The sequence below is a fragment of the Gorilla gorilla genome, chromosome 15 (assembly GCF_029281585.2).
Source record: "Gorilla gorilla gorilla isolate KB3781 chromosome 15, NHGRI_mGorGor1-v2.1_pri, whole genome shotgun sequence".
NCBI lineage: Eukaryota > Metazoa > Chordata > Mammalia > Primates > Hominidae > Gorilla > Gorilla gorilla.
The window spans coordinates 116,180,961-116,208,517 of record NC_073239.2 but is presented as its reverse complement, the minus strand read 5'-3'; the positions used below and the strand labels follow the sequence as shown (position 1 = coordinate 116,208,517).

General features: G+C 51.1%; 1 protein-coding gene across 4 annotated transcripts in view; it reads left to right on the top strand.

Annotated features, from left to right (window-relative positions):
- The window catches only part of BCL11B (BCL11 transcription factor B), a 100,878-nt gene that overhangs the window by 17,220 nt on the left and 56,101 nt on the right, over positions 1-27,557 (top strand). For 2 of the 4 annotated variants that reach the window (XM_031002024.3, XM_031002023.3), the window contains exon 3: positions 23,700-23,912. The exons of the other annotated variants lie outside the window; for them this stretch is intronic. In XM_031002024.3, the coding sequence (XP_030857884.1) occupies positions 23,700-23,912 (213 nt within the window). The remainder of the gene's footprint in view (positions 1-23,699; positions 23,913-27,557) is intronic. 4 annotated transcript variants of the gene reach the window in all.

Genomic DNA, 27,557 nt, shown 5'->3' with positions numbered 1-27,557 from the left:
CGAATGGATTTCTTCATTCTAGAAGAAATATGTAAAATAATCCCTTAGAAGTCTAAAGAGATATGTTTGTTCAAAGCATTTAAAATGTTATTTTAATCAAAGGCACAAAACAGTCTACATGCTGTGTCAGCTGAAGACGACCATCCCATTTTAACAGCACACATGCGCCTGCCTTTCTAGTTCCCATTCCTCCTATTTCCCTGCCTACTTGGGCACCAACTTTTCTTTTCTTTATTTAATAAAAAGGAAAGATTAAAGAATAAAACTTCAGTGGCTCAAATGTATAAAGTAATTTAATATGGTGGGAGCATTAATTATTTTAGCTTAATTGAATTCTGAGGACTGCAGTAGTTGCATTTTTGTAGACAAGCCCTGTTTATTATTTCTCTGTGTAGATTAACAGTAAAGGAAACACAGATAACTTTCAGTTATTTATTGTAAAATAAATGTGTCAATTCATGTGTAAAGCAAGCTGCTCAGAGATAATTGAGTCTTTATATTTTAAGAGGGGGACTAGGAATCACGGGCACTTCTCCGCCCAGGCTTCCGGAAACCCGTCCAGCTGCTGCCCACGCTCCTGGCCCCCGGGCCGGCTGTCCCTCCAGGCTTCTGCCTCCTGGCCGGGGCTCCAAGGAGTCCTCCAATCCCTCCATGACCTGCTATTGTCCCCAGGGCCTCGCTGGCCCTGGCCAGTAGCTGGTGAGTGGGTGGCTGTTAATTCTTGGACTCTGCCTCTGGCTTTGGCTGTCCAGGCTCAGAGGAGTCCAGGGTGAGGAGACCTCGAGGGTCCTGGTGGCTGTGAGGGTCCTGCCTTTTCCAGGGCCAGCAACCTTCCCGATACCCAGGCAGGTCTCCGCTCTTCCTTGCTACCAGGTGCTTCTAGAAGTGGGGACTCCAGAGGCAGACCCGAAGGGGGTTCCTCCCACCCTTAAGGGAGATCCCAGGGTGAGAACTGCGGGGGGATTCTGTCAGTCATCACACTAGGTCGGGGACCCCATATCAGCTGTTTCCTCAGGATAGTCATTCTGGAGAGTAATTACTGTTATGTTTTATTTTTGGTAAATGATAGAGAAGTAGGAAGGTAGAGGGAGGAAGTTTCTGAAGCTTTGTTTTCTGGAGGGCATTCATTCATTCATTCAGCAACTGAGCACCTGGGGCCCTTCCTCCGCCCTGGGTGTCCCCACCTGGATCCCCAGGTAAACAGCCCCCAGAGGAGGGAGCGGGCGTCCAACATGGGGATAATGGGCAGAGTGTGAGCTGGCAGCAGCCCTGCTCTTGACGTGTGCATTCTGGATCCAGGGTTCCACTCCCTGCTGAGCATTCGCTGTGGACAGAGGAGGTCCTTGGAAATTTGTTTCAGGCCTCTCTGGGGATGGGGCGGAGCTGGTCAGAGGCAGGGTCTTTAGCTGGTGGTCTGACTCAGGGCAGCTATGGTGCCTCTGATACATCGCTGCCTATAGGTTTACGGTCTTTACGTTTCTTAAGGTTCCTGCCTGTGGCATTCTCCCTGCCTCTGTGGGAGTTCAGGGGAGCACAGGACCCATCCTTTGGGGGAGCTGAGAGGTGTTCCAGGGTTTGCAAAGAGCACGTGGTGCTGCCAAGCCGTTATCTGGGAGGGGTGTTTTGAGGAGGGGTGAGGAGAAAGGGGCTTTCAGGGTGTTTGGGGTTTGAAGGCTGTCTGTTGCTGTGTGGGAAAGAACACAGCCCGAGTCAGAGCCCCACCCTGCTCCCTGCCAGCCTCCGGCAGCCACTTGACCTTCTGAGCCGCGGTTTCCTCATCTGTCATTGTGACATTTATGATGAGTGCCTGGCACACGGTGGGGGTAGGTGTGCTGCAAATAGGAGCTTTTCCTGGCGCTCGGCTTTCCCTCCTCCGCCGCATCTTCAGGCGTTAGAGCAGCTTGCACCGGTCTTCTTGGCAATGGGCTCCTGTCAGGGTTGGGACAAACCGCCGCTGGGTTGTGGGACTAAATCCACCATCACAGGCAGTGTCAGCATGGGACAGACTCTCTCCCGTCCATTCTGCCTTTTGTTAGGTGACTGTCCCTTGAGGATCTCTTTGCTGGCGGTGCACTCTGAGGAGCCGGCGGGGGGTTTCAGGTGAGGGAGCACAGGCTTTGGCATCTCCCTGGTGGAATCCCAGCCCCATCACTCACTGCTGGCCACCTGTGTGAGTCACTTCACTTTTCTCGGCCTCTGTTTCCTCGTCTGCACCTCCTTTTTGGGTTATGCTGAGGATGAAATGAGGAAGCACCCACCTGGCACCGGTTGGGCCTGAGGCAGATGATCGAGAAGTGGATGCTTCTAGAAAGCCAAACACAGGAAAGTGTGGACCCTGCTTGGCAGCATGCCGAGTACGTGCTTTTCTTGGTCAAAACCATGATCACTTACCTGGGATCTCTCTCACGGTGATTTCCTACAGGTTCCTCCATATAATTCCCACTTGATAGTCACTGAAGGGGAGGCGCTTGATCACCAGGAATTTGGTTTTGCCTGTTATCAGCCCTTCCATAACCAAATGAAGCTACAGAGGGAGGAATTAACTATCAGCTGTCACTCATAGGCCTGCCTCCCTAACCCTCCAAGTCCTGAATGTCAGTTTTCTGGAGAAGTGCGGAGACAGGCAGCAGGTGACAGGAGGTGGCAGATCCCTCTGGGCTTGGAGGTGGCAGGCAGCCCTGGCTGCGATGTCCCTGCCCACTTGATATGTCTTCTTCTGCAACCCAGGGGGGACGCGGGATCTACCTGGGAGATTCTTTTAGCAGGTGGGGCACAGATAAGGGTTTGGTTTGGGGCCCCGGTGACCCATTGCTAAGCAAAATGTGTGAGAGAAAAGGACTTCTGATGAGCCCAGGGATTTACATGCTGCTTTGGGAATGTTCTCTCCAGACTTTTAAAAATAAATAAAATAAACGTGAAAAAAAATATTAGCTTGGCTAGTGAGAGAAACTAAATAACTTGCTTGTGCTGGAAACTGGAGATAAACCCCACTCGCAGGTTGCCTTAAAAAACTTGCACTTGATCTATTTAGAGTTGTTATTTTCCCTTCAAATTAAGATGCGTTAAATCCATGTGTGTTGTGGCATGGATTATCTTTTTTTATTATTAAATCGTGACAGCTAATTATTAGTTCTGTCTGCACCGAGGAATAGTGCAGTGTTCTGTCTGAGGGACATGGCCCTGGGCTCAGGCTGGGGTTTGGGTGTTGGGATGGCTGAACAGGGCAGAGTTTGGGCTGGGCTGGTGGGTGGTGGGGAAGAGGGGCGCTACCTGGTATTCCTCATTGTGCTAGATGCTTTTCTTGGGTTATCTCACTTAATTCTTCAACCTTGAAATATATATTTCTAACCCTACTTTGAATTGGGGCTCAGAGAGGTTAAGGGAGTTGCTGAAGGTCACACAGCAAAACAGAGTCAGACCCAGTCAGGCCTAGTTTCCTTGGATAGCAAGGGGTGTGGAGGATTTTGGGGATGGGTATTCTAACTCTGTCTGTCTGGCTGGTGGGGCCTTGATGGCGGGCACCACCTCTGACCCCATCCAAAATGGTCTTTGAAGCCCATCCCAGATATGACCCTGTGGATACAGCCAGAAGTCCTCAGACCCCCAGGGACCGTGGCCCGCAGTCTGTGGCTTTTGTATATACTGTCCTGTACTTCCTAATGAGGGCATTGGAGAGATGGGTGGTGACAAAGAATGAAGTACGGTATAAATTCAGGTGCACCTGGGCCAGAATTTTAGATTTTTTCCCATATATATGATTATTTCTTTTATTTTATATTCACTGTTGCATAGACTTTTCCCCCATAAATACAAATTATTTGTTTTATTTTGTGGAACTGTGGTTTTGCCAGGGTCTTGCTATGTGACTGTCAGCCAACTGTTTGCCTCCCCAGGTCTCGGTCCCTATAACTGGAGATAATGTTCCTTGTGTTTTGGGCTTGTTATAAGGTTTGATTCAGACAAGGTATACATAGAACAGGTTCCTGTGGGTTTTAGCTGTTGTTGATAATGGAGATCCTGCCCGTGGGATCCAGAGGAAGGGTCTGGCTTCCTAGCCTCCTGGAAGGACCTTGCTGCCAACTCTTCCCTTCTCACCTGCTCACTGACTTGCCTGAACTTACATAACTAGTTACTGGCAGAGCTGAGTCCAGACCCCAATTATCTCGAGTCAGGACAGGTGACTGTTTGCCATCCCAGGGTGCCCAGCCCTGTAGCTTGAGGCCATCTCCCCTGGTGGAGTCCCAGTTTCCTCAGCTGAGAAAGGGGGTGAGCCCTTCCTGTCCCACTGGCCTTCCAGGGAGGCGGCAGACCCATCTGCCATGTGAACTGTGCAAACCAGAGTCAAGAGTGTGTGCAGCTAACATGGTGACATCAGCACTGATTGTAGTTGAAAGTTTTATTGGATTAAAAAAAGAGAGACAATACTGGTCACATAAATGGGTGTTTTTTTTTTCTCTTAAGGTTTGAGGCCTTATTTATTGTTTTATGTACGTAGTTCCATACCTCCAGCAGTAATTCAGGAAACAGGAGAGAGAGATAAGGTAAGAAAAAGAGAGAAAGGCAGCTGGGCTCCCAAGGGGTGAACTTAACCACTGTTCAGCCTGAGTTAATATTATTATTCTTAGTTCATCTATTTGACAGTAAATAGTTAGTAATTGACTAAAGTTTTTTTATCAGGCATTTGACAGCTTTTTTGGGTGGTTGTTGCTCATTTGCATGCTTGGCTAATGCATTAACCACCAGGTCTAGAATCTGTTAGGAGTGGGCTCTGCTGATAATCTATAGAAATAAGGCTGACTGGCTGTCACCCTGTGCCTTTGGGGTCACCTTTTCACTGAGGAAACAAAGAGATGGAGTTTTTCCTAATTTCATGTAAAATTTATTTATTTATTTTTGAGACAGAGTCTCGCTGTCGCCCAGGCTGGAGTGCAAGGGCGCGATCTCAGCTCACCAAAACCTCTGCCTCCTAGGTTCAAGAGATTCTCCTGCTGGGCACGGTGGCTCACGCCTGTAATCTCAGGACTTTGGGAGGCCGAGGCGGGGGGATCACTAGGTCAGGTGATCGAGACCATCCTGGCTAACACGGTGAAACCCCGTCTCGACTAAAAATACAAAAAATTAGCCGGGCATGGTGGCGGGTGCCTGTAGTCCCAGCTACTCAGGAGGCTGAGGCAGGAGAATGGTGTGAACCCGGGAGGTGGAGCTTGCAGTGAGCCGAGATCATGCCACTGTACTCCAGCCTGGGCGACAGAAGGAGATTCCATCTCAAAAAAAAAAAAAAAAAGATTCCCCTGTCTCAGCCTCCTGAGTAGTTGGGATTACAGGCGCCTGCCTGGCTAATTTTTGTAGTTTTAGTGAGATGGGGTTTTGCCATGTTGGCCAGGCTGGTCTCAAACTCCTGTATTCAGGTGATCCACCCGCCTCGGCCTCCCAAACTGTTGGGATTACAGGCACGAGCCACCGCACCCAGCCTGATGTTAAATTTAACTCATACTTACTAGATCTTACTGTGTGCCAGACACTATTCTAAAGACTCTGCAGATACTAACTGGTGTAATCCTCCCTATGACCTTATGATATGCTAATATCAGCCCCACTTTATAGAAGAGGAAACTGAAGCCCAGAGATGTTAAGTTATTTACCCAAGGTCACACAGCGGTGAGTAGGGTCCCAGGGTGTCAACTCCGGCAGTTATGTTCTTCACTGTGGTCATAACTGTGCCTACATTCCATCCACCTCTCTGCCCCACGAGGGTGGTAAATCAGGTATTCCTTTCATTTTGCAGATGAGGCAACTGAGTCATAGAGAGGTACCTTGCACAGTTGTCCTGTGAGTCACCAGCTCAGTTGCGCCTAGAGACCAGGCTCCTGGGAGGGAGAGCATTAGGAAAAATAGCTAATGCATGCTGGGCTTAATACCTAGGCGATGGGTTGGTAGGTGCAGCAAACCACCATGGCACACGTTTACCTATGTAACAAACCTGCACATCCTGCACATGTACACCAGAACTTAAAATTAAAATTAAAATAAAAAAAGAGGACAGGCTCCTGACTTCCCAGGGAGGCCCTGGGTCTTCACTGTGTCATGTCCCAGGAGCCCAGGCCTCGTGGGATCCTGTGTTCTTGAACTGTGGCTGGTGCAGGCCCTTTCTGCTCCTGGCTGGGCAATGAGTGATTTCCACTCTGAGGTCGAATCTTGGTGATGGGACTTGGGTTCCAGAGTGGGGTGAAAGAACCAAGACAATAGGCACCCACCTGTCCTGCACACATCTGTGGTTTCATGTTGACTGCATTTTGGGAGGAGCTGGCCCCCACCTCGTCATGAGTTACAGGCAAGTGGCCCTGTTGAGTCCAGAGTGGGGAGAGGCAGGCACAGTGGACTCTGGCTTGAGACCTAGGATGGCATCCTACTGTGGCTGGCATGCTGTGTGACCTTGAGCAGACAGATCTTCCCCATCTCTGGGGCTGAGCCTGCTGGGCTGAAATGTGAGATGGAGCCACCAGTGGTTTCTAACAACTGCAAGAGCCAGGCAGAAGGTCGTGCATTTCCCACCTCAATTCCTTTCCCACCTAGTAGTTCCCCCAACTTTCCTCATTTTTCACATTAATGAGGCTTAGGAGTCAGTTTTCTCTGAAGAAACTGGTGGTGAAAATGAAAACTGTTAGATTGAAAGCTTAGGTCTTTCTGCCCCAGGCTGTGAAGATCCTTATGGGAGAATTTGGTCCACTCACCGTGAGGTTAACAGCTGAAGCTCAGAGCCCCTCGTGTGACCAGGCCCTGTCCCTAATGTCCCTGTGTGGTTTGGCATTCTTTTCTTTGTGATGAGTGTACCCTGAATTGTATAAACCTAGGGCCCTGCAAGATCTGGACCCACCCTGGCCCAGAGCCTGCTGGGGGCGGCCAGTGACCTCTGGGCACACAGGGAGTGGGAGCCTCCTCAGGGGAGGGTGTGATCAGGACTTGCAAGCCTCGAGTTGGACCCAGGGAAGAAGAGGCCTTGCTGGAGAAGGCAAGGCACCCGAGGCTTCATTTTATTTTGTTTTTGAGTTTTCTTGACGCCTTCTTGCTGGTCCGCTGGTTTTGGTCTGGAGGGCCCTGGGGTGTCTCAGAAAGGAGGAGTCTGTGCTGAGGGTTGGGAGAGGAGAGCAGGGAGGGAGGGAGGAGGGAGCCCTTGATCAGCCACAGGTCTGTGAAAGCATCTGCCCCTCCTGCTCAGACAGCTGGGAAACTGGGACCACAGCCTCCTCTGGGCGGAAAAATAGTAACAAAATAGCCTTTTTGTTGGAGGTGAAAAGTCAGACTCCCCCACTCCTGGTGTGGAGAGAAGGCAGCAGCCAAGGGCAGGGTGAGCCCCCCCAGCCCAGGACAGCCTGCTTTGTCTCTAAGCAAAGACAATGTTTGATCAGGGCTGTTTTCCCCCATCCCCTGCCCTGGGGGCTGAGTGCCTGGGCAGCTTCCATGGCCTTCAGGTTGCGGGTGTGGACACAACCTCAAAGGTGCAGGCAAACAGGTGCGTGGGTCAGCGTCTACTGAAGATGAATCCAGAGGCACAGAGCCCTAGGGGCTGGTAGCCCCAGTGCCTAGGCTGTGCCTCTAGTGATATGGCACAGATGAAGCCATCCGTCCAATCCACAAGAGTGTCCAGAAAACACGCGTCTACCTCCTGATGACTGCAGGTGCCAAAGGCATCCTGGAAAGGAGTGGAGAAGGTGGCTTTATTTCAAAGCCTTTTTCAGGGTAGAGCACACCTTCTGGAGAGTGGAGCCAGCCAACCAGGGATTCCAGGCTCCTCCCTTGGGGTTTGAGGGCAGAGACTGGCTGTCCTGCGCTCAGAGAGACAACAACTGTCTGAATTCTTCTCTGTTCGGGAGAAAATGGGACAAACCTTCAGTGACTCCCTGCCACCTTCAGCAGCTGGCTAAAAACTGTTGGAGTTGGTAAACCCAGCAAAACTAAGTTTTCCTGGGGCTGGAGCGGGTTCTTTTCTCCTCCCACCTCAAGTTCAAAGCCAGCCAATTAAGAAAGCTAAACAGTGTGGTCTTCTCTCTGCATCATTGGCTTGTAAAACTTTCCCTGCAAACTAGGCGACTTTATTTGTTGGGAAAACGAAGTATATAATTTTCCTGACCTGGCCTTTGCTTTGGGGAGAAGGGGAAAGAGAGAAAGAAGTCATTTCCAGAAACAGACGGGCCCCGAGGAGCAAAACAAGGTCCACACTCCAGCGTCAGGGCAGCGTAGACTGCAGCGCTGTGCTCTGGAACGCTGAAAACAGCGTGTTGCGGGGAGGCGGGACGCGAGGTTCCAGGCTGCGGAGCCCTCTGGGGCCTGGGTCACTGTCTGCGAGGTGGACATCGAAGTCCTCCCAATTCTGCTTCCGAACCTCTGGGCGCCACCTGCCTCCCCGCTACTGCAATTTTCCGGTTTCCCCGACGTTTGCAACTTGCAAGTCTCCTCTCACTTCCTTCCATCTCCAGCAGCCCCTCAAGCTTGGCCTCTTCCCCTCCCCGCGACGGTGCCTATCCCGAGCAAATCATACCCATCCTCTCCGCCGCCCGCGAGACAGCCTCCCCCGCCCTGCCCGAGGGGGACTTCGGGCCCCTCCCTCCAAGGGCTCAATGGTTGGGGTCCATAGCCCCCTTCATTGCCACACAGGAGAACACAATGGCCTTCCCCGAGGCCAGGGGCGCAGAGCTCCGCGGGGGCGGCTGCATCTCCCGGACCCCGCACCCGGCACGGCGCGGACACTTTGGCAACTTCAAAACTGCGCGGGGGCCTCCCCTGCGAGCGGTGCCCCTTTCCCGGCTGGCCCTGGCCGGGTCGGGAGGCTCCTCGGCACTGTTCCCAGGCCTGCGGGCGCGCCTGGCCCCCGCCTGGCCGCCGGCCTCTGATTCGCCCACGGCCTTGCGCCCATCGTCCACCTCCTTCCCTCTCTCTTTGACCCGCGCCCGCTGCGCACGTTGATTGTGCCTTGGTGGGGCGGGAGGGCCGAGAGGGCTCAAGGTCCATGCATAATTCGGGGGCTTAATGGAGCAGCTGCGTGAGCCGGGCGGCGAGGGGCGGGCGGAGGCGCAGCTGACCCAGCCCGCGCCTGGCCTCGCAGGGAAGGCGCGCTCCTTTCTTCCTCCCCTGACACTCCCCTCCCCCACTCGGCCTGGGTCCGAGGAAGGCGGGGGGTGGGCGAGTCGAAGGGCTAGCTTTGGGAAGGGGTTTCCCTCGTGCATCCATGCAACTTTTGCTTTGGGGGGCGGGGGGCATGCAGTGAATCGGAGCCGCCTCGGGACCGGCTCCTGAAGGAGGTGGAATGCAGGCTTCCTCGGAGCACTCTGCAGCCCTGGAGTCTTTTTTCCCGGCTCCTTTCCCCCCGCCCCCGTCGGTCCCCAGCCCAGCAGCAGCCCAGCGAGCACGCCCCTGGCCCCGGGCCAGCCCCCTTCCCTGGCAGCCGGCGGAGATGGATGGAGGCGGAGACCCAAGGTCAAGGGCGGGGAGCCTGCCGGCCCCGGGCCCCTTTGTGCGCACGGGGCCGCCCCTCCTCCACCAGTCGCCTCCTCTCTGGCCCTTGGGCGCTCTCCCGGGTGGGTGACCTTCTCGGGCATGGGGAATGTGGAAGTGGTCCCCTCCCCGAAACCGCTGCGCGCCGGTCAGGTCGCTTCGCCGGGGTGGCATTCGTCCCGGGTGCTGGGGGCGCACGGGGATCCCTCTTCCGCTCGCCGCCATTGCCCTGATGAGTGGCGCCGTCTTCCTCAGCCCACCTTGGCGGGACAGAGCGGGCGGTTCCCGGGATCCAGGTGAGGCCGGGACGGAAGGAGCCTCCGGGAGTTCCCTTGTACAAAAATGTGATCATCCAGGGGCAACAGCCCCATCTCAAAGTGGGGATTTCGTGGGGACCTTAGTTTCTTTCCGAGTGGGAGAAGAGTAAGCGCGCTTTTCTCAAGGACAAAAGTGCTTTCCCAATTGTGTGGGAATGGAACCCTCCACTAGAGTGGGACACCGAAGCTCCTGGAATTACAGGGATTTAATGTCAGTCCTCCTTTCAGCCTGACTTCTCTTAGGATAACCTCTTCCAACAAGAATTTGTATGCAAATCGTCACCTTGCTAGGAGTCTCTAGTTTTGTGTGTTAAGAATTGGCCTCCAATTGTTTAAAGCACTTCAACAGGCCCTTAAAGGCCCAGAAAAGCAGTGGTTGGACGCCCAGCCTGTCCACCAGAAAGCTCTTAAGAAAATGTTCAAACATTTTCCCAAAGCTGTTACTCTGGAAATAAAACGGTATACTGTTCGCCTGTAGCCGATTAAAAGTTTACCTTCACTGTGACAGCTTTTCCAGGCTAGGATTGGAGCCACATCTCTATTTTCCATTTTTCAGAAATAAATCTAAACCAGGCAGAATTGATTTGCTATAACAAGAGTCAAGGTAGTATTAAAAATATGCGTATACATATATACTTATAATATGAAACAGTATGTTACACTTGCTGGGCTCTCAAGGCAAGTATTGTGTAAACGGCACCGTCATGGCGTTTTGAGTAAGAGTTGATTTTAAAATCTCAGATTTAGCTAACCCGAACTTTGAGCAGCCAGCTTTTCTGGTGGAGGAATCTGAAGGCATTTGTCAATTTATTTTTTGAAAGCCCTCCGGAAAAGGTAACAAATTCAACACTTGGGAGCTCAAAGCTACTGCCAGTCCTGGACAGGAAGGTTTTCATATCTGTCTGAACTTGCTCGCTGATTTCTCAGACGTCCATTTATAACAGTGGGTCTAACAAGATAGAATCCGCCTTTGAATATCTGTAAATACGGGTAAAGATCACAATCCAGCACTCATAATGGTCCAAAACGAACTGGCAGATTCTCGTGTTTGATTAATATTTATGTTACCGGATTCCTTTACAGAAAGAAAGATGAAACGCTAATTATGTGTGTGTGTGTTTGACGGGCCCCATCCTAGGTCTCTGCAGTTCATTTAAAGGGATGTACATTTTAGGATTTTTGGAGACTAGGGGTGTGTGTGTGGGGGGGGGGGGGTAATTGTTCATGTTTTGCTTGAAAGACAGGTAACCTGTGTTTGGCTGAAGTATTGGCTGGTACACTGAGGGAGAGGCTGACTTTTCATTTTCCTTTTCTTTATTTTGACGGCTCAACAGTGATCAGAATTATGCGTGATTTCTCCCTGTATGTTTGGGCTAAGGCTTGGACAGTGTGGTGGAAGGCTCTTGTTCAGGATCTTCCTCGAGGAGAACTGGTGGCCCCCAGGGTGCTCTGGCGTCTTTGCAGGGCACACTTTCTGCGCCTGAGTGGCAGGGTGGGCTGCCCTGCAGTGTGTGCTTCCGAGCCCTGCCATGTGTCTGTAGGGCACTTTACTTGCTTTTTTTTTTTTTAAGGAGCAATGTGTGGGAGATTTGCCTAGAAATGGGGGGTTCTGTCAGCTGGATCATGTTGAAATACCAGTGCAATTGGTAGCCAAAGGGATCCTGGAGAAGCCTCCTTCGGAGGTGCTGTGTTAAGCATCTTCAATTTTATTGCTTTGAGAAGCCTAGATTTTTGTATAGGATTTCCTACAGGGGTGGCTTCCAGAGTGGCACCTGAGTCCTGCTTAGAGGTTCAATAATATTTGTTGTTGCTGGAGCGTCAGGGGCCGTGTCGTTGTTAAAGCCGCAGAATCTAGAGGTTGGCATGTGGTGTCGGGTAGTCTCGAATGCATTGACTTCCTAAACAGCCCAGGGCAAACCAGTTCATCTGTTAGTTGCTTCATCTATAAAATGGGGCTAGCCAATTGTTTACTTCCCTGTCCCTGTCCAGATATGAAAACAAACCCGTAGGTAGGAGTGAAGCAATTGCTGATTTCAAAGACATCATAAAAATGGAGAACTGTTAGTGTTCAGTCCGTGGGGGCAGGGTGACTAATTTGCAAAAGGGAAAGGAATCAAATAGCCGCTTCTAGAGGGTGTAATTTTTTACTGCAAGGAAGAAGAATTAGGGGCTTTGGGAGGAGGTTTATGTGGGGAGGGGGACGCTTGGTTTTTCAATTTAGTAACCTGATACCAATAGGAAACTCCCCCACTTCCCCATTCATTTTAGAGGAGTGTTCCCCCACCCCAGCTCCTTGTTATTGTTGGGACTGTCACATGATTCAGAATCTTGATACTGAATAGTGTCACTGCTGCTCTTGACCTGAATACCCTAGAAAAGGTATTTTTCCTGATATTTGGTCTCAGGCCCCAGAAGGAGAGGAGCTGGACAGGGGACATGTAGACTTGGATTAGGGAGGAATGCATACAGCAAGCAGTCTTTAAATGCACAGGCTTGCTAGGTGCGGGTAAGGAAGGAACTCAAAGCGGACCAGTGAGGAAATTCTCACCGCCTCTCAGAGCTAACAAAAATTGGCACTTATCCCCATGGAGCACACAGCTGGCTGCTATGAAATGGTACCTTCACTAGGGAAGCCAGAGGGCCTAAGTGTCCTATTGGGGCTCCATTTTACTTTTTGGTTGTTGCTTTTCTTTGGAAGTGTCTTGGTTTCTTTTTTCCAGCAAAAGCTGGATTACTTGAATTAGATTTTTCATAAAATAACCTCTGGCAGGGTCCAAAACCTCTGGATTAGTCTTGTTAGTTAGGAAATACAGAAGCTTTCTTTATGTATTTGGTTTGTTCACCCTGGCTGGGCCAAGACTTTGGGCTGGAGTTGTGGGGTAGGGGTGGGAGAGTGTGGTTCTCTCCTTTCCCCATGGGGGCCTTGACCCAGCCCCTGTTCACTGGCATTGGGGCTGGAGTGGGGAACGGCAGATACCTGGAGTCTGCGATGGTGCAGGCTTGGAGCCAGGAGCTGTCTAGTGCTTCTTAATTGAATACAGATCTAAGTAAATTCCACGTGGGCATGCAAGGCTGGGCAAGGAAGGCCGTGATATTCCCCTCTCCACGGATGGACTCGTAACCCTCCCAACCTGACGGGCCTCTTCGCCTGTGGCTGTACCCAGCCCACATGGTTTGTGAGAAAAGGTAGGGAAGCAGGGGGACAAGATCATGCAACGCCCATGTAAATATTGTCTGTATGAACTGGGTCTTCCATCTTTTGTTAGTGGCAGCTCGTTAATTAACCAGCAGATTAGTGCTGCCTTCTTTTGACACATGCATGTATTTTGGGGTAGAGGATTCTTGTTCTCCTAAAACTCTGAACCGAACCGTTCAGAAAGTCTTCCTTCAGCGCCGCCTGCCCATGCTCCCTCTCCCTGATGTCCTCCCCACTCCCCTTTTCCTGTCCCCTTCTACCCACCCTTTCCTTAAACCCAAGTGGGCTTGTAGTCGAGTGGAGGACAGACACGTTAAACACAGCTAAATAAATCATGTTTACGCTTGGCGTCTTCGGTAGTGAAAAATCTGTTGGCTGTTTTTACTTCCTTATTTCTCAGCATTTGCTTCCTACCTGCTTTTGACCACATGCCCAGAAATAGTAGTTTTGTCAAATGAGGGGATAATGCCAGCCAGCCTTTCTCGCTGCCAAGGAAGCTGCTGGATTTTGCAAAACAGAGTGACGTTTTTTTTAGTGACACTGATGTTTTTTTCAAAGAAATTAGGATGTAGAATAAGGGTATTAAAATGCACTTAGGGAAGGGGAAAAAAAGCGACATGGTCCCCCCTACAGCACAGGGACATGTAGCAAGCAGGTTTAGAGAAGAAAGGTCTCATTTTTGTTTGCACTTGGCCGCTCCAAGGGCAGGAGGCAGCTGTCAGAGGCGGAGGAGCTGAGTCAGGTTCCCTTCGTCTCAGCCCCAAGACTTAATTTTCTCTGCCATTTTGGTGATGTGGTGCGAAGATTTTTTTTTTTTCTTTTTCTTTTGGGTTTTGTGTCTGTTTAGTCTCTGAGGCCTCCTGAGCGATGCTTGCTGCTTTCTTCCTCTGAGATTACAGCTAGATTCTCGCCCCGATCTGGAATTGGAGCTCGTTGGGATCCTGGCTACACTATGATTGTTTATGTGTAAGAGTGGCCCCGGAGGCCTCCCCGCCTCTGGGCTCTTATCTACGATGTTGTTTTGGGGTATATTTCATGATGGGGTGCTGGGCAGAGAACTTCCTGGGTAATTACAGCCAAACAGAGGCTGTAGATTTAAAAAAAATAATAAAAAAACAGTTTCAAAACCAAGTAAGTGGCATATAAATACTGGGCACTCCTGTAGGGAGAAGAGGCTTGTCTTATCGCGGGATCTTTGCAGGGTTTCTGCAGTAAATTCTGTCTAGGTCCAGCACATCAGCTCTGTTTCAAAGACAGCTGAGTAAAAAAAAAAATTACAACAAAATCAAAGTCAGCGTGCTATGATTTCCCCCAATTTCTAATGGGAATAGTCTGCAATAGAAATGATATTTCCATTGAGGACTGCGCTGCCGGTTTCTTTAATTACATTAAATAGCGGTATAAACCTCAGCTGAATGTAAACCTCTGTTACAGCGGCATCTCGCGCGTGGCTAGATGAATCGTAAGGAGCAATGTTACTAGCGTTAATGTGCTAACAATCTTTATTAAATTGATCCTGCGAAGTGTTAATTTTTACAAATTTTGTCGTGCACGCACTGCACGTCACCGCTAGTGTGTTAGGAGATGAAAACGGATTTCACGTCAAAAAATAAGTAAGAAGGTGGCTGTCAGACAGCTCCCTTAGAAGAAAATTTGTGATTTTTGCCATCAAATGTTACCTGTGCTGAAAAGAAGGCTTACAATATGTATATTAAATGCCATCTACATACAGAAAACTCAGTTAAAGGAACTACTTTGTTGAAAGTAATTACAGGCCTGTTCAATTTTTTAGTCAGTGACATTTCAGACTTGGCTTAGGAACATAAAGAGGCCATAGAAAAGATTTTGTTCTTATGTAATGCAAAGCACTGAACCTCGGTCTTCTATAAGTCCATTAGGAAAAGGAAAAAAATGAAAGGGAAAAAAGAGATTTAATCATAAACAAAATCCAGGGGAGAGCTGTATTTTTTTATTACAATAGTAGAAATCAATTGTCTATAATTCTATTAAATGCAACCCAAAACAAAATGTGCATTTAAACTATAGCAGGGTCCTCCTTTTTACAATTTGATTTCTTTTCTTTCTCTTTCTTTCTTTCTTTCCTTTTTTCTTTCTTTTTAACCTTCTACTAACCAAATTTATTTCTGTTCCATCTGAAACAAGAAACCCTGCTGGCCCTGTGGTTGTCTGTTCCCTTATGGCTCAGGTAGAGTTTTATGGTCTGATCTTAAAAAGGTTGATGATGCTTACATTCCTCATATCCATGACTCCATCTGCACCTGAAATTTCTGTTCCCTTTTCTGGCTGCTTCGGGCTTGAGTCATCCCAATAACCTCCTTGTTGGACACTCAGTTTTCTTTATGTTCTTTTTATTGGCTGTGCTGTTTATTTTCATTCTTAATTCTCCGGGATTCTCGCAGCTCAGCCTTCCTCCTTCTGTTTATTCCATTGCACTGTCTGTGCATGGCCGTTGAGCAAAAGCCAGCATTGGAGTTCGTGGGACCTTGGAACCACAACTTCCTGAACTCCCCAGTTTGTAAACATGTTTTAGGGAGGGCCAGATTCTTAACACGTGTCAGGATTCAGTGTTTTCCGGGTCATTCCTCAAAGGTCAGGCACAGTGGATGCTGAGGGGATAGAAAAAGGTGTCGTTAGTTTAAAACTCACTGTAGGCACCCAATCTGAAGATGAGTTTCCTGGTTTTTGCCTTGTGTGACATGTGAGTTCTATCTTAACTGTGTATTTCCACTCCCACCCCCAGCTCTAAATTAATGAAGAAATAGGAACATATCTGAGGGATGCCTGGCCAAGCTTGTCACTGGAGTCTGGCCCCTAAGTTCCATCTGGGAAAGGGCTACAGGGTCCCAACCCGAAGTCCCACATTCTTTATGCTTGGTATCCAGATGATTTATCTAACACTTTACTTCGGTTTGCAGCCTGCCTTCACTCTTCGTCGAGTTATGCCTCATGCAGATGACATGTAGTATACTGTTTGTGGCTCTGGACGCAACCGGAGAGAAAATTACTGAAGGATCTTGAATTAAATTGTCTTAGAAAGCAAAGACTGCTGAAGGTTGAAGCAGCTACCACACCTCTGATCAGAAAACCTAAATTGGGAGGAAAAGGGGCAATTCCTCCATTAGGTATTGACTGGCTGATTTTGCTGGTGAGATTTGGAGAATCTCTCAGTTGCAATTTGTCCTTGGCCTCTGTGGACTCTGGTTGGATGCACGCAAGACATCTTAACATGTCCACGTTGCTGATAGATGAGTGTTTGTGTGTGTATGTGCATATGTGTATGTATATAGAACCTCTCTTATAGATAATAGATGTGCATGCACACATTTTTCTAACCAGTGCAACACATGGCTTCACCTTCTGTTGTCCTCAGGCCTGCCTATTCCAGGATGGTGGGCCCCAATTTGGTGGACCCTGCCTGCCTGAGGTCACCGAGAGGAGTTATATTCATTTTTGTATCTGTGTCCTGAAGCCGTGATGCCTAGGAGGAAAGGAATGATCAGCGTCCCGGCTGGAGGACAAGTGGCTGTGGTTTATTTGCATTTCTGTAGTTTGGAACACTGCAGGATTTTCCCCGAGAGACAAGCAAAAGAAGAGTCCAAGCTGCGTGTCCCTCACTGCGCCCCCCCTACCCCCTGCAAATGCCCACTTAGGGGCTGGAACGGCCAGCCCCCTCCACCTCCGTGGTTCACAGAAGATGGCTGAGGGATGCCCTTCCTCCCCATCAACACTGAAGTGTCCTCTGCTCCCTCACAGGGGCCTTGGTGTTGGAATTTGTGATGTAACTTCACCAGTCCTTGGGTCAGGGTGCAGAAAGGGGATCAGCAGCCCTGGAGTATTTCAGCTGCCTGCATCTTGAGGAAATTGGAGTTGGCAGTCAATGAAACAGGTGCTTTTGGACCTGGGGAAGGGGTGTGCCCAAGCGTGCCTGCCTCTAAATTGCAAGAGGCAGCTGCTGGGGAGGATGTTCCCTTTCCAATCTCTGGTGGAAGGAGGAGAAAGGTTTTGGTAGTGTCGGTGGGGGACGTGATCATTCTTTGGCTCTGCCTTTCCATTTTCTGGGATGAGATTTCGGAAGTGCTCCAAGAGGAGGAGCTTAGAGTAGGGCAGCCTGGCTCAGGGTGCTCCCTGAGGTGTGCTTCTAGTCTCCCTCATGGCCAAGCCTTCTCACGGTGGGTGCAGGTGGATACCCTGGTGGCCACACAGGGTTGTGGGTGGCCTGTGGGGAATCTCTGGATGGTCGTTTGTGGAAGTGATGGTAGAAGTGGTCTCAACCCAAAGATGAGCAGTTGCCTATGTTCCTGGAGGCCCCTGGTGAACCCACCTCACTTCCTGCAGCCTGGCACTCCTCAGTGACCCTCTCTGGATCCATTAGGGCCTAGATGGTTGATGAAAGATGCTGGACAGGCTCTTTCACCTGCATTTGAATTCTTACCCTCCTCAGCCACCTGCAAGGACTGCTGTCTTTCAGCCGGCCGCCCACATAGAGGCCAAACGTAGATTCGAACTGTTTTTATGTCTCCCATGTAATGACCCTGAAGGAACTCTTTAAACACAGCTGTGCAAACCCTTGTGAGACCTGACTTTCCCTTTTCATTGCTCTTCTTTCCAAGGACACCTACATGTTCACCCCCAAACCAAAACCCATGGCAACAAGGGACTAGAGACCTGTAATGGCCATCGGGTGCCCAGACAAAACAGTGGTGTCTGATGGAGAATGAGAATCCAGGAGTGGGCGGTGGGGCCTGGGGAGCTCCATCGCCCTGCCTGGCATTTCTAGGTCCCCCAGATGCTCTGGGGCAGTGAGCTGAGCCACGTGGCACACCCACTCCCTCTCTGGTCCTGCCTTGGGGACCCACCCTAGACTTGCAGCTTTTCATGGTAACCTGCGTGTTCACTTAAATGCTTTGCTTTCCCTTTCTGCTTTATGATGATGATTGTTGGTATATATTTTACAATGAAATGGAAAACAAGTTCCAGTCATTGCTGGTTCCTAGACCTTGGTAATTAAAAGCTAAAAAAAAAAAAAAAAAAAAAAAGAAATGAAGTAATACCTGTGGAGTGAAGGAATTTATTTTTTGAGTCACTCCCAACCCCAAAGACCTGTGTAGCTCTGAAATTGAGCAAACGAAGAAGTCTCCCTAGAATTGTTCTTCTCTATTCCTGCTGTCTCAGCCACTCCCCCTCTACACCCCCCACAGTCCCCCAAAAAAAGGGATTGAGAGAAAGACAAATGATGAGAAGGCCAGTCTTGTCAGGTGAACACCCAGTGCCTGTCTCATTTAAGGTTGCACTCCGCTTCTTTCAAATAGGAAATTGCCAAAATGGATGTCATGGGCTGCTAATTAGATGTATTTTAACTGCAGGATCATTTTACCAGCTAATACTGTTATTATGTGCTTCAGTGTGAACCCATGGTGGAGCTCTTAAAATACGAGCATGCAGTCTTAGCAGACAGCTCTTGGAGCCGTTGGGATGGGTGGAGGGCGCTTTTCCTCACGGCCCTGAAGATCCCCGGGCCAGGCCCTGTGCTGAAGATCAGAGCCCTTTCAGCTTCTCAAGAGGTGCCCCCTGCTCTCCCAAAGACCATCTTCTCCTTGTGTTTAGACCAGGGCCTGAGCCTCCAGGAGGCCTGAGCTCTCCAGCGTCACATCCCCTGCCCTCTAGACATCAGGGTTCCCTCTGGACCAGCCTAGAAGTGCCAGATGACCACAGTTCATGCCTGTGCCTACCCAGAACAGGCAGGCCTGAATCTCACACACTGGAGTTTCAAGTCTATGCTGGCTTCTCCTCCATCTTCCCTCTGTAGCAAACCGGAAAAAGAATCCTAATTTCCCGTTGGGGTGGGAGGAGATGAGCTAGGATCAGGATAATGATTTTTAAATGTGAGCCAGGCATTTGACTTCACGTTATTTCTTTTCCCCCTCACGCTCTTAATACTTAGCATTTTTTTCCTATCATCCTTAAGACAAAGTAGCTGGCAAAATATTTAAGTGATCAGAAAAAAATATTTTTATTTGCCCGCGTGCGAATTGGGTTATCTGCCTATCTTGTTTATGAAATTTGGCGCTGCCTTTCCTGCACAGTACGTTCGCCTCTCAAATCTTTCCCGGCTCCCATTTCCATATTTCTGCGTGCTTGTTCTTTGTTAATCACTTGGCAAGCGCTTATTTGAATATTAAAAATTTCTTTAATCATCAAAGGCAGGAGCACAGTCTCATGAATATTCATATTTTTCCCCCTCCTCAGACTGGATTCTAGTTCATTACCCTGCAGTAAAAGCCAAACAGCCATCAATCGCCCTCATTACAGGCTCTGGCGTTTTGATTGGCTGCCTGCTGCCCAGAGCTTTTTTTTATTTTTTTAATTTTTTCCCCCTTCTCCTATGAGCTGTCTTGTACCTGCCAACAACCAAAAAAAAAAGAAAAAAAAATCAACAATGCAAGAATAAATTTCTCTGGTTGGAAAACAACTTTGCAAACTTGTCAAACAGTCCTTGTGGCTTGCTGCTGCCACCGCTGTAGCGTCCACCAGCGCCACCTCCTTCCCCCCGCTGTCCTTCCCCCACCAAAAAAAAAAAAAAAGAAAAAAAAAGAAGCCTAAGATAAAAGAGAGGGGGGGAGAGAAAAATAAATAAATAAATAAATAAAAAGGGAGAAACTTGAGCCTCAGAGATGAATATTTGTCAAGAGAGTTGACGTAAGTTTCATTTGCATAATGACTTTGTACTTCTGCATTAATAAAATTTGCATATGAAGCCATGTTAATTACTCCTGATCATGCTTTTTGCATTCATGCATAGTAATTTTCTCCGACTTGTGAGAATTAATGTCTTGGCATGGGGGGAGGGGGCGCGGGGACTGTCAGGTTCCCTTGCCAGTGTCCCTCACTCACACGCGCTGCCTCCCTGGCTGTCTCCTTCCTTGGTCTATGACTCATTTCTGCACTATCAGTAGGAGTTCTCAGCTTAAAAAAATGTATCAATTGAAAGGCACCAGTAGGGAGAAAAATACTCGTCTCCTGCACAGTGTATTCCAGACCACCTCTCTCTAGCTCTGAACATGGAATCTGTAATCCTCCCATTTGGGAGGGGACGCCCCAGAGGCTTCAGGGGTGGGGAAGGCTCGAATTCCCCCCGAAACCGGGATGGGGCTTTTCCAGGCGTTTTTGTGTCTCCACGCTCCTCGGCGGTGGGCGTGTTCGCTGGGTGAGTGCGCATGTGTGAGGAACGGAGCAGGAGCCTCTGCAAAGTCCCTCTAGAAGAGAGACGGGTGACAGACCCCTGTGGAATGCTTAAACCCATGAAGGCATCAAGAATGAGCTTATCTAACATTGCCCAGTTTTGGAGCCTAAGAAGCGGGATCTTAGGGGCCTTATTTTTAGACTTTTTTTTTTTTTTGTGCATAGACCTCCAAAGCCAGCGTTTTTTTGGGAGTGTCTTGCAGGTCTTTGCAGGGCGCTTTGCTATGCTCAGAGAACATCCTCTTGCTTTCTTCGCTGGGCAGCGATGATGCCTTGGAAAGGACCATAGGGAGTGGGGAAAGTTTCAGAATGGAAAGCAAGAGAATGATAGTGACCGTTTGGTGAGTTTCCTGGATCTCTGGCTCTGGCTCAGGGCTGACCTGACCCTTCCTTTAAAGTTGAGGGAGCTGAGGCTCTGAGAAAGTGCCTCACCTTCAGTCACGAGGCCAGGAGACAGCCGAGGAGGAATTTGAATCCAGTCCTCTTGGTCCTCAAGGCTGTGCGGCCTGGGAGCTCTGGTGGCTTCCTCTGTGCGGGTGTGGGTGCATACCCTGTCCCACGTCTCAAGTGCTCCTTAAGTGCTTTCTGGATTTCCCAGCTTCACTTTTAAAGGCAAATACCCCTCCTCTGAGGAAGGACGGGGGCTGGGAGGTAGCCTGGGACAGGTACTGAGGCTGTTTTTTCAAGTTGAGGTAAGAGTCACATGATGTACAATTGACCATTTTAAAGCGTACAATCAGTGGTTTTGGATCTATTCACAATGTCGTGCAGCCATCCCTCCTGTCTAAGTCCCGAGCATTTTCATCACCCCCCGAAGAAACTCTGTACCCATTAGCCACCCCTCACACCCCTACCGGCTCCCCCCAGCCCCTGGCAACTGCTACTTTCTGTGTCCATGGATTTGCCTCTTATGAACATTTCATATCCATGGAATCATGCCGTAGATGGCTCCTTTCATCACTTTGGGCTTTTGCAGTAGCTTCAGATTTCTTGAGTTCCACCCTTGGGAAGGGCTCTGGGTTTAAGCTGCCCCATGTGGAAACCTCTCCCAGTGTAGAAGGTGCTCTGGGAGCCCCAGAGAGGCCCTGCAGAGCTTGGGATTTGAAGCCCCTCTCCCGGCTGCCCCCCTCCCCTGCCTCAGTTGAGCCGGTCCCTGGAGCAGATGGACTTCAGCAAGGTCACAATTGCTAATGAGACTCTGGGGAAACCTGTCCAGGGCGGCCTACCCCCTGACCCCTATGCAGGGAACAACCCGTGGTGTGTGACATCGCCTTTACAGACCCTGGCCTGAGCCCCACCTTGGACGTTTCCAGGAGAAGGGTGTGGCCAGATGCCTGTTTTCTACCTGCTCTGCAACTGTTCCTCCCACCACGGAGACAGAGTCAGCTCCTTAGCACCTGGGACAACCCTTACCAGGCCTCGAGCTGCTTCTGCTGGTTTCTCAGTGGTGATAAATGGTGCTGGCTGTGTCATGGCCTCACCCAGAACCCAGGAACCAGAGCCTGGGTTTGGCCTTTGCAGCTTCCAATGGCTGGATTGAGCCCAGGAATCTCAGACTTCCGCCCACTATGTGGCCGTTGCTCTAGAGATCCCAGGACCCCTGGTCACTTACCCAGCTGCAGCCCTAGAGGGAAGCAGAGCGTTGCGGGCTTCGGGGACACAACTGGGTTCCAGTCTCAGATCTCCCTAAGCCTCAGTTTTCCCCCAGTGGAATGTGGATCTCTTCTGAGCGAGGTGGCTGTCATGATGATGGATGACCCAGAGCCCTCGGTGGTCTGCAGGGAAGGCCTACATAGGGATTTGAGACCACCAGTGGACAGGATCAAATGCAGTGTCCAATGCTGGAAGGTTCAGGCTAGGGCAGGCTTCCAGGAGGAGGCAGGTCCTGACCTTCCTTGAGGGATGGCACTAAATCTAGCATGGCCTTCCCCTCAGCATCTGAGGCTGAAACTGTTTCCTGGTTCCTCAGCCACATCCTTCCAGGGCTATCACCAGCTCAGAAATACCCTGGGCCTGAGGCCTCACCTAGTATGAGGTCTTTGTTGGTTCAGGGGGGTCCGAGCAGTGTTGGTGTTAGCTTTGACCTCTTGACAGGACACTGACAGCTTGCAATCCCTAAGCAGGGGGTCTTCTTAAATGCCCTGATGCCTTGATCCTGGATAACCCATGTTTTAGAGAAACCAGGGCTACAGAGAAAGAGCCCTGGTTCTGGGGCCAGACAGCTGGGGTTTGGATGGGGCTGCTGATGTCTGCAGTTTTCTGCAGTCACGCCATCAGTTTCCTGGTCTGTGCAATGGGTATTCTAAGCCCCAGTTCCCGTCAGTGTGTTAGGAAGTTCAGTCCAATGAAGACTGACAGGCTCCTGGCTCCTGGTGGCTTGCAGGGTCCTGTGGCTCTCCTTGCGATGGGGGAATCCACGTGGGGGCCCTGGAGTGGGCAGACTCCCACCCGTGCAGACCTGTGCTGGGCCTCCCTGGCAAAGCCGGCTGGGCCCAGCTGCCCGTCCTCTTGTTGACGTTTCCTTTTTGTCTCTCTGATGCTTCCCTGCTCAATTATTTACCCAGGGAATTTGGGCTTCTTCACTTGTGGTTTTGGCAAGGGCTTCACACAAATGTTTTGCCCTGGTGGTCTCTTAGCCATTTAAGATAAACGGCTAAATCAAATGCAGGCCTTGCTGTGGAGCTGAGCGAGCTGTGGGGCTGGGCAGAGGCGGGGCCAGCCCTGGCCCTGTGTCCTTGCTGTCACATGGCGGGAGGCCTCCCAAGCCAGGTCGAGACATTAGGAGGGGGTGAGCAGCGCCAGGGTTTTCTTGGGGTGTGGTAGGGGGGTGTGAAAGCCTTCTGAAGGGCATTGCGGCTTGGGTGCAGCACGCTCAGTGCTTGGGGCTGGAGAGAGCCCCCAGCTGGTGGTCTGCCAGGCAGGAGGCTAACAGAGCCCAGACACCTGGAGGCGGACCCAAGGTGTCCCGGGCCTGTAGGAACAGCCCATCTTGATATAGCAAACAGGGGAGGCTGTGAGCTTCCCAGCTCTTCCAGGGAGGGGTAGCCCGAAGTTTTGGAAACAAATCCCCAAATGGAACCTATTTGATTGCTCCAGAGGCCCCCACGTGGGGGGTCCTTCCTGAGAGTGGGCCCTGACAGCCCCCGTTCACCCAGCCCCCTGCACCAGGCCCCCAGAGGCGGGGTCCTGCCTCCCCGACAGCCCAGCCTGGCAGCTGTGGAAACCGGGCCCTCCCCAGTGCCCCCTGCCCACCTCCCCGAGCCCATTCCCTCGCCTGTGTCCCGATTGCCTTCCCTGCAGGGCCTGGCACCCCGGGGGCCTCCCACCCCCGAAGGGTGGCCTGAGCCGAGCCCCACGCCCCGAGCCCCATCCCACCCCGTGCCCCTCACACAGTCCAGGGCCCGACTGACCAGTCTTTTCTATTGTTTTTTCTCCAGGGCCGTGCAGGCCTGCCCAGCTGCCAGCGGTGGCCCCCATAGCTGCCTCCTCCCACCCTCACTCATCCGTGATCACTTCACCTCTGCGTGCCCTGGGCGCTCTCCCGCCCTGCCTCCCCCTGCCGTGCTGCAGCGCGCGCCCGGTCTCGGGTGACGGGACTCAGGGTGAGGGTCAGACGGAGGCTCCCTTTGGATGCCAGTGTCAGTTGTCAGGTAACAGACGACGCCGCGGTGGGGGGCGGGTCCCCGGGATGGCGGGGTGTGCCATGGGCAGCGCCAGAGCAAGGTGGGGACCCAGGGAGGAAGGGCAGCTCCCACCCAGAAGGCTTTTTGGGGTGCCAGGGGAAGTGGTAAAGAATGTTCGCTGAACTACGAGCCAGGGCCCGGTGCCCCTCGGTCAGGAGTCCCCCATGGTGCCCCTACCCGTTCTGAGAGTCTTGCTCCCAGAATGCGTTCCCCAGCCTCCCAATCCCGCTTCTTTGGGTTGTTTAGCGACAGCTTAATTGGATAACACTTAACATCTGAGGTTTTCTTCGGCCCTTGCCACTGCCACCCCCTCCCCCACCTCAGACAATCCCCTGCCCCGCCAAGACCAGGCTAGGGGAAGATTCCTTGGTTGACTGTGTACATTGCTGGAGCCGTCCAAAATGCTGAGTTTCTCTTTGGGAGAATGTGTTGCCCACTAGCTTTGAAAAAGAAAAAAAGTGGCTCAAAAGGAGCCTCTTAAAAAGCTGTGGCCACGAGAGGGAGTGAAACACTGTGAGGTGTGTGAGGGGTGGGGGCGGGGGCTGAGTACCTGCTGTGCGTCCGGCTCTGGGCCAGACCCAGACACAGCTGTTTGTGCCGACTCATCCTGCTCTCCCGGGCGGGCGGTGTGGCTGCCCATTCTACAGATGGGCAGATGGGGCGGTGTGGTGACACAAACTGGCCTCTACCTGCCCTGCTTCTCCCCAAGTGGAACCCAAGATCTTGTTCTGCCTAGGGTCTCTGGGAATCCTTGGGGTCCCTGGGAATTCAAGGGCAAAGGGCCCTCTCACAAGTCTGTCCCCCCAGCATCTCGGCAGGGCCTGGTGTGAAAGCACTGTGGCCACGCAAACCAGGATGCTGACACAGACACATGTGGTGAGCAGCCGTGGCCTGGTTTCTGTGGCAGGGGCAGGAAAGGAGAAGGGGGGTGTAGAGCTGGGGCAGATTTGATTGGTCCCTGCTTTGTCACCAGGCATGTTGCAGGCTTTCTCTTGACTTGAATTATGAAAGGAAAACTATTTTTATTGGGCAGGTTTTGTTTTTAATTGAAGCTGTCCCCACAGGCGGTCCCTGATGGAGCCACAGCTCTGCAAAAGCCATGGCCACAGCTCTGTAAAAGGCCACAGGCAGCCCCTGCTCCAGGGTCCAGAGCTCCCTGGGCTCCAGAGCTCCCTAGTAGGGTGGCCTGGAGCCTTTAGTATACCCTCCCTGCTGTGACAGGTGGTGACATCATAGGATCTGGCTTCCAAAAGGGAGTTCTGGTTTCTTACTGGACTTGTGCCTTAAAGGCACAAAGCAAAACCCAAAATCTCCTGGGAAGGAGTCGGAACCACTTGCAAAGACGCCGGCTCCCTTTTCTGGGCTGTGCTGGTCCCCAGGTGCTCGGGGCTCCTGTCCTGGCTCAGTAGATCTGTTCTGTGAGTCTGTGGAAGGCCCTGCTTGCTGAGCAGGGGGTGCCTGCTCTGTCTGGGTGGTTGCCTTGCTCTCTTGGCTTCCTGTCATTAGCGCTGCAGCCCCGGCAGCCACTGGGGGGGCCATGCTATCAAAGATCAGCCTGAGTGTTTATTACTGGACGCGGTCAAGTTCCGTGGCACAGAAATCTGATCTCACCAGAGGCTCACCCAGGGCTTTGCTTAACCCTCTGTTGGCCCTACTTAGAAGCTGCTGAAGTAGATGAGATTCAGCTAGAGGACTGAGCCGCTCCCTCGTGTGGCCAGGCCTGCTTAGCATCTTTGTATGGTGCTGACTAGGAGCTGTTACCATCCCCATTTTCAGATGGAGAAGCAAGGGCTTGGGGAGGGAGAGTGGCTAGCCAGGGTGGCAGAACTGGGATTTGTCCTTGGTTGCCTCCTGAAAGGCCACCCCTCTTCCTGTGGAGCCACGCTGCCTCTGCCGATATCCACGGGAGGTCGAATGAGCTTTCCACTGCCTTGGCTTTGGGGGACTCTGCCATCAGCAAGTCCTCATACATGCCACTAGGATCCTTATGAGGACCGTGTATGGAGGGCCTGCTATGTGCTGCATTGTGCTGGGCATGTGTGCCTTCTTGAATTTAACCCTCACAGCAACCCTAATACTTTATTCTCCTCACTTTGCAGATGAGAAAATGATGTTCAGAGATGTTGAGTTCTCACAGCTCACATCTATCCGTCCATCCATCCATCCATCCATTCATCCCTGTATCCATCCATGCATCCATCCATGCATCCATCCATGCATCCATCCATGCATCCATCCATCCATGCATCCATCCATCCATCCATCCATCCATCCATCCATCCATTCATCCATCCATCCATTCATCCATTCATCCATGTATCCATCCATCCATCCATGCATCCATCCATGCATCCATCCATCCACCCATCCACCCATCCATCCATCCATCCATCTATCCATCCATCCATCCATCCGTTCATCCATCCATCCATCCATTTATTCATTCTTTAGCTTGAAGCCATCTGGAAGGCACCTAGCTTGTAGCACTGTGCACACACAGGAAGAGTTGGCAGGCAGGTCCCTGCCCTCGTGCAGCTTGCAGTCTGGTGGTGGGGAGGACAGGGAGTGGGGACCTGCAGAAGGGGAAGGAGGAGCAGGGAGGGAGGGAGTGGTGGAGGTGGGATTTGATCCCAGGCTCTCCATCCAGCACCTGCCACATCTTTGGCTTTGGCTCTTCTTCTGGCATTAAAGGCCTTTTTAGATTTTAGGCCTTGAGAGCTGCCAGGACTCAGAGCCTGTGAGCAACCAATGCTTGATTGCAGTGCTCTGGGAGGGACGTGAGGAAGGGCAGTGTCCTGTTCCTGGGGTTGGGACTGCAGGAGGCCGAGCCCCTAGGACTGCTCCAGGAGACCCTTCTAAGGGGCCTGCTCTTACCTCCTGCCCTCTGCCACCATGTCTGGTACAGTTCTCTTTTTTCATTCGGTCCCAGTTCATTCGCCCTCACCAGCTTGCACCACCATGTTTCCCGATCAATTTGAATACCTGAAACTGTCCTATTCTGGTGTTTTTTGTCCCTTTGTGATTTGTGTCCCTGGCACTGGGCTGTTTGCTTAAGTGTTTTTAGTGCCTGTTTAATTAGTAGTTGGAATGGAGTCATTAAGTTCCCAGTAACCCGTTAGGAAGAAGCAGGCCTTTGTAAAGATGGAATGGGCCTGCTGTCCTTACATGGTTTTGTCCCTTTTCGGATCAGGATGCATTGAACCCATCTCTTCAAGTTAACATGGAGAACCCCAGTGTAAACGTGTTTCACACAGGTTAATTGCGTGCCTGTTACCACATCTGCAGTTATTTATAGAAGGATGTGATTTTACGGGGGGAGAAAACCACACAGGTATGGGTGTTTGTGCACACCCTGGGCTGGCAGCATCCCAGGTGGCCCTGCCTCCCGGGACCCCAACCCTAGACCTCTTTCCAATGGCTGCAGTGGGGAGAAGGGACTCGGGAGTCCTGACTCTTTTTGACTCTGCTGAAGGAATGTGGGGCTTTGAGTCTAGGCATTCCTGAGAACTGAAATTTCTTCCCTGAGAAATTTCACATAGAGGATTTGGCACAGTGGCTGTGGGGTCAAGAGCCTCAGACTGTGTTCCTGGTCTGTGCTTCAGCTGGCCAGGG